The 12,919-nt window shown below is 45.8% G+C and overlaps 1 protein-coding gene across 2 annotated transcripts in view; it reads right to left on the reverse strand.

Annotated features, from left to right (window-relative positions):
* The window catches only part of STOX2 (storkhead box 2), a 144,894-nt gene that overhangs the window by 59,415 nt on the left and 72,560 nt on the right, over positions 1 to 12,919 (reverse strand). The window contains exon 1 of one of the 2 annotated variants that reach the window (XM_050895826.1): positions 9,693 to 9,949. The exons of the other annotated variant lie outside the window; for it this stretch is intronic. Coding sequence (XP_050751783.1) covers positions 9,693 to 9,858 — 166 coding nt within the window. The 5' untranslated portion in view covers positions 9,859 to 9,949. Of the gene's footprint in view, positions 1 to 9,692; positions 9,950 to 12,919 lie in introns of those variants that run through there. 2 annotated transcript variants of the gene reach the window in all.

Raw genomic sequence — 12,919 nt, forward strand, 5'->3', positions numbered from 1 at the left:
TTAGAGCTGGCTGGAAAAAAAATGCAGAAAACCATTTTTTGCTTCTGTGTTCTGTGAAAATATTCCAGCTGGATCCATTCTTATGTAGACATCCCATGCAAATATGATTTCAAGATTTCACTCCTGAAATTCAATGCCTATGGAAGGACTTGTCCCATACGGAAGCCCGAATGATTTTCACTGAGCTCTGGTCTCACAGTACTTCCATACAATGATCCTATTGACTAAGTGTATACATATATACCACTCCCCATAATTTCCCTAAGATTTTTCATAACTTCCATCACAAACCAATATAACATGTACAACTGTAAAACATTTGTATCTAAAGAGCAAGAAAGTAACTACATCCATCCACAATGAAAGCAGAGACTAAAGACCTAGGAACGTCTTAGAAACCCCTAAATATTCCCCAAAGGTGGATTTCCTTTGTTCATAATTTTGGACTGGACTAGTGCAAAGGGAGGGAATCAGCACGTGAACTAACAGCGGTGAGCTGTGCTGCTCCCACCTGTGATCCCGTCCCTGCGTCAGAAAACCTGCCCTGAAGTTAACACCAGAGGCTGAGGGACCACTTGGGCCTTGGGTGAACTTCCCGTGGCCAGTGGTATCTGCCTTCTGTCTCTCAAGAGGTTTGCTGCAGACATGCCCAATTTACATGTGGGGGTTGCAGCTATTTCAAACGTAATGTTAAAGCCAATAAATCCTTTCCTCTGAAGTTTTTGTTCCCTTTACTCACCCAGCCAGACAAGCAGCATTTACACCTAAAAGCACACAAATCTTAAGAAAACCTTGTAAAAAATATTTCCGCTTCACCCTGTTTAAAAAAATATTTAGTTTAAGGCTTACGTGTAGTAAAACCAGGTCACTGTATGATCCAATGTAAGTTCTCAGGAGAGCAGAATTTAGAACATCCTATGAAAATGAAGAATGGTACTTTGCTCTAAAACGCTGTGAAAATTTAAGAGGCAAATTTAAGTACCACAATGAAATTTAGTACAGCATCTTTACTGGCTTATAAGATAAACGGTCCAATTTATGGCATTTAAAAAGTTATCACATTTGGCGAGAAGTTCATCTTTGAAACTAGGTCACAGGTCGTCAACAGGAAATTCATAGGAAATTATGGAGGAAATTAAAAGAACACAAATGGGCAAGAAAACTAGTTTATATAATCTAGGTTCTCCCAGCACAGCTTCCTGTGTTATGATGAACTCAGCTTTCAGACTGTACTTTGTCTTTTCCAGGCCACATTAAGTAAGTATTTCTGAATTGTCTATTATACTCTTCGGGCCTCAAAATGTTGAGGTCAAATTCACTACAAAGGGCCATTCATTTTTTTTTCTTTAAACAATACAGCTAGGAAAGAAAATAGTAGCTGGAAAAGGTGTTTTGAGATCACTAAATGCAGATTTCCACTCGCTATCGGCACCTCAAGAACGGGTGTGCGAGATGCTTCATGGACACGCTGAGCACAGTACCCAAACTGAAGAAGAGATTCTCGTATTGCTTCAGTTCCACCATCCCAGCCAAACTGCAGCTGCATTCTCCATCACGTTTGGGAAGATGACGATTAGTGTCCAGGAGTCTATTCTACTCTACTGTTAGACATACTTTTCAAAATAAAACCCCTGGTTAGTAAGGCATAAGGAAGAGAGAGGGCTACAGTTCATCTAGGCTATCTGGACAATTTCTGTAAAGAAAAACTGCTAAACAGAAGCAGTTACTGCTTAATCGTTTCAGCTGAAAGCTAAAGCGTGCAATGTACTGCCTAGCCACCAATACCTCTAATGGATCACACAGAAACAAAAGTTAGGAGTAACTTTACAAGACAGATACAAAATGGAAGACTTACAAGATGCCTCTGCTGTCTCTCTTCTTGCTACTTTCATTAAATAAAAAGACCAAGTATAAATATGATCAACTTCTCATTCATTCTTTCTCACAATACCCGAAATCCATGTGCAATATGCAGGCCATCCCTACCCTCAAGAATCATAGGTCCACATAAAAGCCCACAAATTAAAAGCAGTTCCTCAAATAAATTGTTCATTCTTCCTCTTTTGTCTTCTGCTTTCACACCCTATCAGATCCAATAAAACCATCGAGATCTGTTTTTTCAACACCACAACTTGAAATTTCTAATAAACTGTGCATTTGCAGCTATCTCCTGCAGATAGCATTTCCCACTGAAGTAACAAGAACCACTCGTATGCTTTTAAAAATATAGGAATCACATCATCTACAATTTGATGAAAAACAGAACTATCTTTGGGTTGTGAGCAGTTGGTTGACAAGGTAGAAGTGATAACAGTACTGAATAACAATCATTCCGCATCATTTACTGCTGGTATTATAAACAGGCTTTCTTTTTCAGCTTGCAGGAAGGCGAGATGGAAAATTCTTATGAACACTGTGGCTTCCAAAGGTTGGTCTGAATGCAGGATTTCGCTTGCAGAATGAGGACTGGTCTGTTCACACTGAATAGACTTATTTTTGGATCTTCATTCTTACCCACCGTTACCAATTCAAGGCCTGGGTTGAGATAGGACCTTTTTGTGATTGGCAATATTACAGTACAAAATAAAGGAGAGAGTTCTCCTACTGAACAGATTACAATCTAAGTGTAGGGAACTGCAGAAACAGTTAAAGCGCCCAGGAAAACGAAGATGACCACTGACACAACTGGGAACACCTCCCTCACCTCCTGACTTTCAAACCCAGTGACTTTAATCTCTCTTTGGAGGAAGGAAAAGGGAAACTTGCTATCCTTTTTATAATGAATTCAAGCCTGTTGAAAATCAAGTTTTCTTGTTTCAGTTACCTTTTGCAGACTGCTTAAAAGCTGCCAGTAGAGCCCAGGGCTCTGTCTAAACTAGACTGCTCTACCCACTCCATCATGCCGCACGCTCAAATATGCTTCCTGTAAAGCCCGGTCTTCCTTTTTTCTTCCCCCCCCTCACCCCGCCCCAAGCAAGATAATTCCAGCACCTATATCTTATCCAAGAGTGAGATACAAAACAGCATCAGTAGAGCAGCCAACTCGATAAATGTGCTGAAAAAAAGCAAGCCAGTAGGTATAAACAACTTTCATACACTTCCCCCCCCCCCATAGAAAAGAAGACCTACAACTGAAAGCGTTCTGGTTAGGTTCAGGCATTCAGGTCTCAGTTTCAATGGTTACTACTCCTTCTCCTTTTTCTGGTGAAAATTAAACCCAGAATTGGCAGAATTGCATGAAGTATTCATTACATACTTCTTACAAAGGGCAACCCATATTCCTAGGCTCAGATTTACATCTACTCCACCAAAACCATCAAATATCCCATTTTGATAATTTGATGGTAGCTTTATAATTTAAAATAATGTAATGTATCACGCTTTTCAAGGAAAAAACCCACAATTAATATTGCACTATTTAGCAATTCTTACACAAGTTCTAAATAAGCTGACAATTTTTGATCATGGCTTTAATACCGTCTGGCCTCTTCCAACCAGGTAAAAGCACGCTCAGAAGGAGCCAAGAGTAATTGTATCTGAAAATTTTTTTCAGCACTGCTTTACTTGAATCATGGCCCAGAGTTTAGGTGATAGGATGTTGATTCGGTTTTAATGCTGTTCACAGAGATATTCTAAAACCTGCTACGGGTTATGAAGCAGTCACACTAAAGAAGCTCCCCAGAACACTGAAAAGAAACCCCCAATTTTTTGAGGACTTCTACATTGTGTTTAGCAAAATATCATCCTTTTAGTCTTCATACCTGATTGTACTTATACCTCTTTAAACTGTGCAAAGAATGTTACAAAGATGGTAGTTTACTCTGGGATGAACTCTCCTGCATACAAATGAAGGTCTATTGTTGCTCACAGCTGAGCAGGTCACTGGGCTAAACCAAGGTGATCTGCAAAATCCTCACATTTCAGCCTCCTCCAACAAGTAATGCATTTTGCAAAGATGTGGCTGCTATTCAATTCCAAAATGGCAAGATATTCAACACCCTTTGGGTTTATCAAATGTTGCCAACAAAGACAGAGTATAACTTCCACACTTGTGAAAGACTGGGAGCTATTTGTGATGAATTGGTACTGTGTTTGTTCTGAACCCTTGTCTATTCTTGAAAGAGGAGCTTCCTTTATCTTCAGCAGGCTATCATGATGTCTAGCGTGCATATAACAAATTACTTCAACCACAGGACTACTGGAAAACTCACCTAGAAACGTATTCAGATTCAGACTGACACCTCTGCGCAAACGCCAATGAGACGACACCCTTTGGTGACCTGATCCTGGAGCACCTCTGTGCACCCCGACCTGGCCAAAGGTCCAAGCAAACCAGCATAGAACACAGGGACTTTGAGTGCAAGCAGCGACAGAGGCTGGGGAGGAAAAATAACCTGAAACTTAGCCCTGCAGGGATGAGTGCTTTTAACTGAGACAGAAACATTAACAGGTCTAGGTAAGCTAGGCACACACAGAGACTTCTGTTTCTTTCTTATATTCATACCTCTTTGATTTTACTTCTAATGCCATGAACAAAAAAGGCACTCTGGATCCCCTTGCTCATAGGTCACAGCAGCCAGGAAGACCAACAGGTACTCAAACGCAGTTTGGTCAGCTGAATGCACAAGTACACAGGACACTGTCCACAGCTTGGTCTAAAAGTGAAGTCATGGATATGCAGAAAATATCTTGGTATCTGGGGAAAGGACCAGGCGTGGAGACAGTGGTGTAACACACAGGCATGGGCACAGCCCTGTGAGTTAATACTGCACAGGCAACCGCAGGAGTGAGAACCAGGATTCTCCAGAAGGAAGAGAGAGAAGATTGTCTTTTGTACTCTTTCAGGCAAGAAACCAGGGGGAAAAACAAGACGAGCTAGAAACTACGCAAAAGTGACTGGTCCATGAACCTGGACCAAGTCTGTGGTCTGAAGACAGTGCACACTTAGACCCTCTCCCCAGACCAGGATGCAGTGAAAAGTTCGTATTTCTCTGTCAAGGTAAGTGGATGCCACAGAGGCCAAAAGGGACTGGAAGGCACACCGAGCCCAGGAGCAACTTCCCAAGCAATAAAGCAAGCATAGCCCCTGAAGTAATTGACCGGAGTGACCCACTTGGGGTTCACCAGGTCAGCACAGGCTGAAGCAAAGGAGACGGAGCAGGAGCCAAGAGGCAAAGCTAGCCCTGCTAGCCATTGACACCTAAACACTCTCAGTTTTTACTATCCCATTAATGGGTCCGGTCTAAGACAGCCTAAAACTACTCAGAATTCAGGGAGGCAAAGAGATCACATTACTGTTAAGCAGGTGAATTGGAAGGTGTTTCTTAATACCACACTGAGAGAAAAAGAAGGTGATGCAATACTGATTATTCCATTAAATATTAATTACAATACAGCTACTTTCAAGCTAGAACATATTCCTTTAGATAACTGAATTAAAGGACAGGAGAACTGAACGAAGTTCAGGGCTTTGCATGCATCTGTCATTTCTCAGTTACGTTAAACTGAGTTCTTCAGATCATGCATGGTTATCTCCTAATACTAATTTTTATTAGAGTTAGAGGTTCAAGCTAAAAAAAAAAAAAAAAAGAAAGAAAGAAAAATACTCAGGACTCTCAAATTTGCTCAGATGACTCCCAAGATCCTTCTTACTGTTCAAGGAGGCTGAAGTGGCAGTCCTAGACCTTCCATCAAACATCCTTGAAACAGAGAATGAAGATATCTTTTCCTCCTACAAATTTTAATTTGCACGCAGATACCATCAGTTGGATAGCAGTGTTACATACTTCTCTCCTTTCCCATCTGCTTCAACTTGGTAATCAAACTCCAGTAACAGTAGGGCAACACCGAGACTGAATTTTACCCTTCAACTTTGGAGCACTGAAATGTCTGCAAGGAAATTTTATAGCAAAGAGCAACAAAGTAATTGCAAATTTTTCAGAAGGTAACCTTCAAATAAGCATGCTCTGGAATTAGTTTTTACCGTTGTAGAAAGCTCCTCAGACATTCCTTCGCGCTGTGTGTGCTAGACTGTTACCCTACACCACCCCCATCTCAAACTGACACATTACCTCCAACACCAAGACCTTCAATTAAAGCAGCTCAAGAAAGGCTGCAGAAAAAATTATTTCCTTCCAGAGCGCTACTCAGTTCTGGTAACATTTAACGGCTGGGTCAACCACAGGGTGCAGTTCCTCCCTCCGCTAAAACAAAATCCAGGATTTGCCTTTGTTATTTAGAAGGGAAAAAAAGCAAGAAGCTTCCAACGTTTCAAAAGTTATACATATTATTTCGTGTGACTGTTTGGAGCCCTCCTAAGTTTCAGTAAGTTTTATCCTGCTTGGCAGTTTCATGCGATTTCTTTATTTTCTCTTCAATTAAGCAGCAATCTATCAAAAACTTCAAGTATATTTCCCCTTTTTCAGTAAGGTGTATGAATGTTATTGGATTCAAACTTTTCAACATCTCTTTTCATGCAAGGTCAAAGCTCTACATTGTTGTAGTTTTCTTTTTCAGTGTTTTTTCTCCAAGTCAGTCCTCCACTGGGAAATTAATATTCCGCATGAACAATGAACTCCTTGCATGGCCTTTGAACCTAGCGGTTGCTAGGAGGCCTAAAGAAACCCTGGAGTACAGCCGATTTAATAGCATGTATCAAGAGATTATTCAGCAGTAAAAATGTGTGATTTTCTAAATTCCCTGCTTTTTTTCCTCCTTACTTCCATCTCCCTTCATCTGTCAAACAATCTTTAAATTTCAGATGAATTGCATCTGCATCAATTTTCTATAATTATGGGCAGTTTGTTCCCCAAGCATTGAAAATGTGACTGCCAGCCACCAATGCTGCTTCTAATCAAGCAAATATCAAACTGGTCCTTACTCAGTTTTACTGAAAAGGCTGCTTAAAATCTGGTATGCTTCACCACTCTAGCATGAGGTTTTCACTTCCATTATAAACATGGTTCTGCTTAGAGACTGTATTTTCCGCAAATAAAACACCACAGCACTGACTGCAACACCATTATTCAGTACTTCTCTGCGCTGAAAGAAATATCTATACGATTCTCCATACCCCATTCAGGCATACTTCAATATTAACATCTCAAGCTTTTTAGCATCCTACTGAAGGCCGTTTGACTGTCTGCTTTTTCGTATTTCCCTAAGCAGAGTAGTTGAGGCAAAACCCCAAGGTTTCTTTCCCACCCTCCACCCCCATGCCAAACAATGCGGCATTTAATTAAAAGAGAACCACAACAATGATAATGGTGATGAGGTTAAATGGTTGGATAAACAGAATGCAGCCCTCTGAAAAGCCCATGTGTTTCGGGACGCTTTCCCCCCTGCAACATTCTGGTTGACAAAGAATGTATTTGTATTCCTGATCCCCACAACTTTTATGCCAGAGGACTTCCTATAGATTTCCTGCAAGGAAGAGAGTTTCCTTCAAATAGTGAAAAGTGTTTAGATACAGTAGCCATTCCTCCCAAAACTAATATTTGGAAAGGCAGGGGATAAGGATCCTTTAAAAATAAATGAATGTGGAAACTATCCATCAAGAGAGAACAATTGCATTTCCAGCTAAAAGCCTACTAAGTTGTTGTTGAGGGTCTTTTTAAAAAAAAACCAAAAAAAACCCCAAAATCAAGCATTTGCTGATTTTAATTTTCAATGTATTCTCCCTCCAACAACTTTAGCAAATTACTCAAACTAAACATGACATTTGTTCTTCAGTTGTTGCAACTGAAATCAACGTGCTGCATATTCATCAACACGGTATTCTGGGGGTCTGGAGATTACTTTAAAACATTTACAGCAGATTACAAATCTAAGTCGTCGTCCCCGCCCAAGGACACAGGTATCTGCCAAAAAATGCAGGGTGACACATCTGATTCTGCAGATCACTGGTGTTTGACTGTCTGGTTGGATTGTACCAATCTTGCCAAGATAAAGCTTTTACAGAGCCAGACTGCTTCCCTGAAGAATTAAAAACAAGCAAAAACCCACACTGCTTGGCACAAAATGCTCATGTGAGCTCCTTCTCTTTTAAATACGGGCTTCCACGCTGAAAGAAAGGCCTTAAAGTACCGACTTCAACAGAACTGACACAGTGTATCTTACAGTAGGAATATCAGGACGTTCAGGCAGAACAACAAAAATCTTCGCAGTATGGACAGATTTGGCTTTCCAGCCGCTTTCACATCCTGCAGCACGAACGAAACAAAACAACCCCTCCACCACCACCACCATTCTTCTCTTCTTCAGCTGTTCAAGCATAAATTATCCTTGTCATTTCCTCTCAATATGTGGCTTCCCAGGAAAGGGAAAAATCAGAGCGGCTATTGCCAAAATAGCACAATATTCTTACACGGGCAGACTTTTCAATAAAATGTATATTATTTCCCTGTGCTCGAGCGTTAAAGAAAGAACAGTCACGAGACATTTTTAAAACATGAGAAACCAATCTTGACTAAAGAGATATGTTTATTAGGGCCAGAGATAGGAAAGTCAGCATATAACTGACAACCACAATCTTTGGCTCAACCTTTGCAGCAGAAATGGGGGGGGACAGGGCACAGGGCTGGAAACATTTTCAGAAACGCATAATAAATACCTTCATTTTCTCCCTCTCCCTCTTTTTCTCCTTTAAAGGAATCTGCCTACTCAACCTAAATTGAGCCTCAGAAGGAAAACGTGCCTTCATGATAAACTGGAATTTGCCATCATAGTAATGAAACGTTATGTCCAATTATCACAATAAGCAGGCAGCAGAACAACAAAGGACGTTTCCAGGATTTTCTGCCCCCAGCCCCCTCCCCATCAGCATTTTCCCAAGTCTTCTTTCAGGTGTTTATGAAATGTTTGAATTCCAAGGCCATTAAGATGCATTTCAGGATGGAGCAGCTTCCATTAACAGTACTGAAGCTTTCCGAAATCACACCAGCACTCCGTCGGAGGCCAAGCCGATGCTTGCCTTTCCCTGTGCTGTTTTTTGTTTTGTTTGCGCTCTCTCTTTCCCATGCACAAACATGTTGGTGCAGTGTCCATTATTTCCCTACAGCCTCCCTTGAAAGCAATCAACAAACAAATAAACATGCACGTTTGTGTTCCCCCACATACACAGGTCTGGTCTCCTTCTACACCTCAAATAACAAACACAAATGTGTTTACAGTCATTTTCACCAAAGCATGCTTTGCCATTGCAAACATGCAGCTGCAACCCTGAGAGCCTGTAATAAGGCGAGAGCATTTGCAATCACTGGTGACCCTCTTCCCTTCCAGAATGGAAAAGCATGAAAGCCCAATGAGTTAACTAGAGTTAACTGCATTTAAAGGGGAACGTGTGGGGCAGCAGTAAATATCCAGCACATGCTTTTACGCACAAAAGGAGCAAAGGGCTCCATGCTCTGTGCACCCAGTCATTTTTATTCTGCCCTTCCACAACAGAGAGGCACGACCGTTTCTCTCGTACATTTATTTCACTCGACTAATAGATTTTAAACACCATATTGCAAGGGCCCCGCTGTGAATCTTGCAGAGGTACAAAATGGAGGATGTATGCTTTTTTTTTTTTTGCATTATTCATAACAACTTAGGCTCCCGGTCGCAGTCTCCCTTCCATACCCACCAATACAGCCTCCCCGGCCAGACATACATCCCGCACCAGCCTCGCGCACACAAATTATGTTACAAACCTGATGTCATGTAGCCCCGTGATGCCTGGGAAATAAAAGCTGGTGGGAAGTGTTTGTGCAGCCGGTAGTCCTTCTCGCTGCGGGACCTCATGCGGTCTGAGGCCCGGTCGGAGAAGTCGGAGCTAGGCCAGGCCCGCCGCAAGGTCGTACTCCGCGTCTTCTTCATCCTGAGGATGCCCGAGCCTAATCCTCCCGCCGCAGCATGGGTCAGGCCTTGCGGCTCGCCGGATGCGCGCTGCCTGGCATCAGCCTAGCGCGGGTACCGCGGGGGCGCAACCTGCGCGCATCTCGCCGCTACCTCTTCTAGGGCGCCAGCCGCAGGTCCCGTCCTTTTTTTTTTTTTTTTCCCCTCGAATGATCCAATTTTACACACGTCCCACAATGCATTACACTTCATTTGCAATCGGTCCGGCTTACAGCTCCCAGATTCGCGTGGAGGAAAGGCACGTTATGTGGCTTCTCAGGCAAAAAACGAGGGGGGGGGGGGGGAGCTGAGGGGGAAGGGGGGGTCGGGGACGAGAGATGTGCAGCGTGGGAGCTCGGGGGTCCCGAACAATGGCCCGATTCAGCCCGGCCGTGCTTAGCCAACTGTGAGCCGCGACACAAAAGGCCCAAACAAACGAGGAAAACCCCGCGGCCGCCGGCTGCGACCCCGACCGCGGCGCGCCCGGCGCTGGGGAGGCGGCGGCAGCTCCCGGCGCGGCGGTAGGAGCAGCGGGAGGAGGAGAGGAGGAGGAGGGAAGAAGGAGGAGGAGGAGGAGGAGAAGGAGGAGGAGGGAGGGCCCACAGGCGCCTCTCCCGGCCGCGGGACCGGCGGAAGCAGCCGCGACCCCCCCCGCCGCCGCCCCCCTCAGGCCCGCGGCGCCCGGGCAGCTGGCAGCGGCCCGCAGCCCCCGGCAGCGTCGCGCCTCGCCATGGCCGACCCCGACCCCCGCCCGCCTGTCCCCGGGGTTGGTCCGCCGCCGGCTCCGCGCTAGGGGCGGCCGGCGCGGGGGGCGAGGCCACCGGGGAGGCCGCTGGCCGCACCGCCCGCCTGCCCGGCCCGCCCGCCGCCCTGCCTCCGCCCCGCCGCGCCGCGAGCAGCTGCTGCTGGAGCGCCGGGCGCCGCGCCGCCGCCCGGGCTCATGCTAGTCCCGGCGCGGCCTGCGGGTCCCGCCGGGCTCCGCCGGGCTCCGCGCTCCCCCGTGCGGCGCCGGCCAGGGCTCAGGCCGGCTCGCAGGCATCCGCGTACAAAGCCCCGTGCACCGCGGGGGACCCGGCCCCCTCCCGTCCGCGCCCGCTCCGCCTCCTTTCCGTCCTTCCGTCCTTCCTTCCTGGCCCTGGCTCTTGCGGGGGAGCGCCGGGCCGGGCCGGGCCGGGGGGAGGCGGGCGCCGAGCGCGGTGCGCAGCGCCGGGCACCCCGCACCGCCCGGGCTCTGGGCGCCGCCCGCGGCAGCCAATGGGGAGGGGGCAGGGGCGCGCGCCGCCCCGAGCGGCGGGAAGGAGCGGAAGGGCCGGGCGGCCGTGGCGGCGAGTCCCGAAGGGCCTCGTCTCCCGGCCCCGTCGGGCACCGCTCCCGTCCCGGGCCAGCCTCGGGGCGAAACGATACAGCGGAGGGAAGGGGGACGGGAGGGGTTTGTATCCCCGGGGCACCCCTGCGTGGAGCCGGCGGGGTTCACCCGCGCATCCTCCCTCAGCGGCGCCTTCTCTCCCCCTCGGCGCCTGAAGAGCCACCGCTTCCCGGCTCTCCCCAGGAGGGCCTGGTCAGCCACACCACCACGTTAGACAAACACGGCACCCCACAAGGATATCCAGGACACCCGGCCTACCCGCCTTGCCAGTGGGAAGGAGGTCACCCACCCTCTCACCCCAGTGGCGCATGCGTCTACACCCAGGGCGCCATCTTGAACTGGGCCAGGCCGCCAGGAAAGCGGCGTTTTATAAACTCTGGTTAACCAAAACTGCACGAAGAGACTCGGTTCCTCCACCACGAGGCAGCTTTGAGCACACTTGATGTCAGGTGGTGCCAGCATTACCAGTGGAGACAACTGCAATGCAGGGATTTGAATAATAAATTCAATAAATTACTTATATTTACATTTTTGTAATTATTTAACCTTTCTTACAGTGGGTTGTGTCACATTTCTAAGAGCATGGAAAACTGGAGGACTGTAATTTTGTCAGTAATTGAAAATTTTCAATAGTGGTGAACCAGTGAAGGGATGACCATCGGTGAATGAGTTGAACATCAAAGCCAGCGGACCTTGAGACATTATCCCTCTACTGCCTTGCTGCGCAGCTTTGGGTTAATCACTTCAGTACCCACCTCAGCTCGCCTGGCTATACTACTGTGGGCAGAACACCCCAAAGAATGATTCAGGGTTTCATCTGCAGCCATCCCTTTCACACGAGTAGAAATTATGTGAATGAAACCCAGCAAGAAAGTTGAAAATTAAATACTATGGGGTCTTTTCTCATTCAGCCTCATCTCCTTCCAACTGTGTGAAAAGCCATCAAGAATGACATGTTTCCATTGATACTTTGTATACTAGTAGCAACAGGAAAAAGTAAGATGAGCAAAAAAAATGGCCTAGAGCTCCACTAATAAAAAAATAAGACATTTTCCATCATGCAACTTACTCATCTAGCAATTTGCTCATCAACCTATGCAAAGCTTATAATAGAGCATGTCTTCACCCTCAGACCAGAAAAACCGTATGGAGAACTCCTAGAATCGTTCAACTTCTCTCATCGAAGGCTGAGGTTGGGATAGACTGGTTAGCACTACCTAGCTAAATCAAATCTAAAAAACCTACCTGTTGTACCAGATGTAAAAGCAAATTAAATTCTAGCCAGGAGCATAAACTCTTATTCCACTGTCTGAAAGTTGAATGAACAATGGCTGTGCATTTCCAGCTGTCAAGAAGTGGCTGAATATAGCTGGCCAGCTAACTTCAACCTACAGCTGAACTAAACTCAACCTTTCTCCTAGTCTAGACACAGCCCTAGATATCAATCTGTTGCATTAAAAAAGACATGAGACAAGAGACAAATAGGAATAAGCAATGAGGAGGAAAAATGAGGTCAAGAAGTAGAAAGACAGAACAAAGCGGGGGGGGGGGGGGGGGGGGGAACAAACAAGACCACAGTGATCCTTACGCTGGCTTTCTGCATCATTATTCCCAACTAAAAATATTTGAGTCTAGTTTCAGAGCTATTCTAACAAGTATCAAATCAAAAACCAGGGG

The sequence above is a fragment of the Gymnogyps californianus genome, chromosome 4 (assembly GCF_018139145.2).
Source record: "Gymnogyps californianus isolate 813 chromosome 4, ASM1813914v2, whole genome shotgun sequence".
In the NCBI taxonomy this organism is placed as follows: Eukaryota; Metazoa; Chordata; class Aves; order Accipitriformes; family Cathartidae; genus Gymnogyps; species Gymnogyps californianus.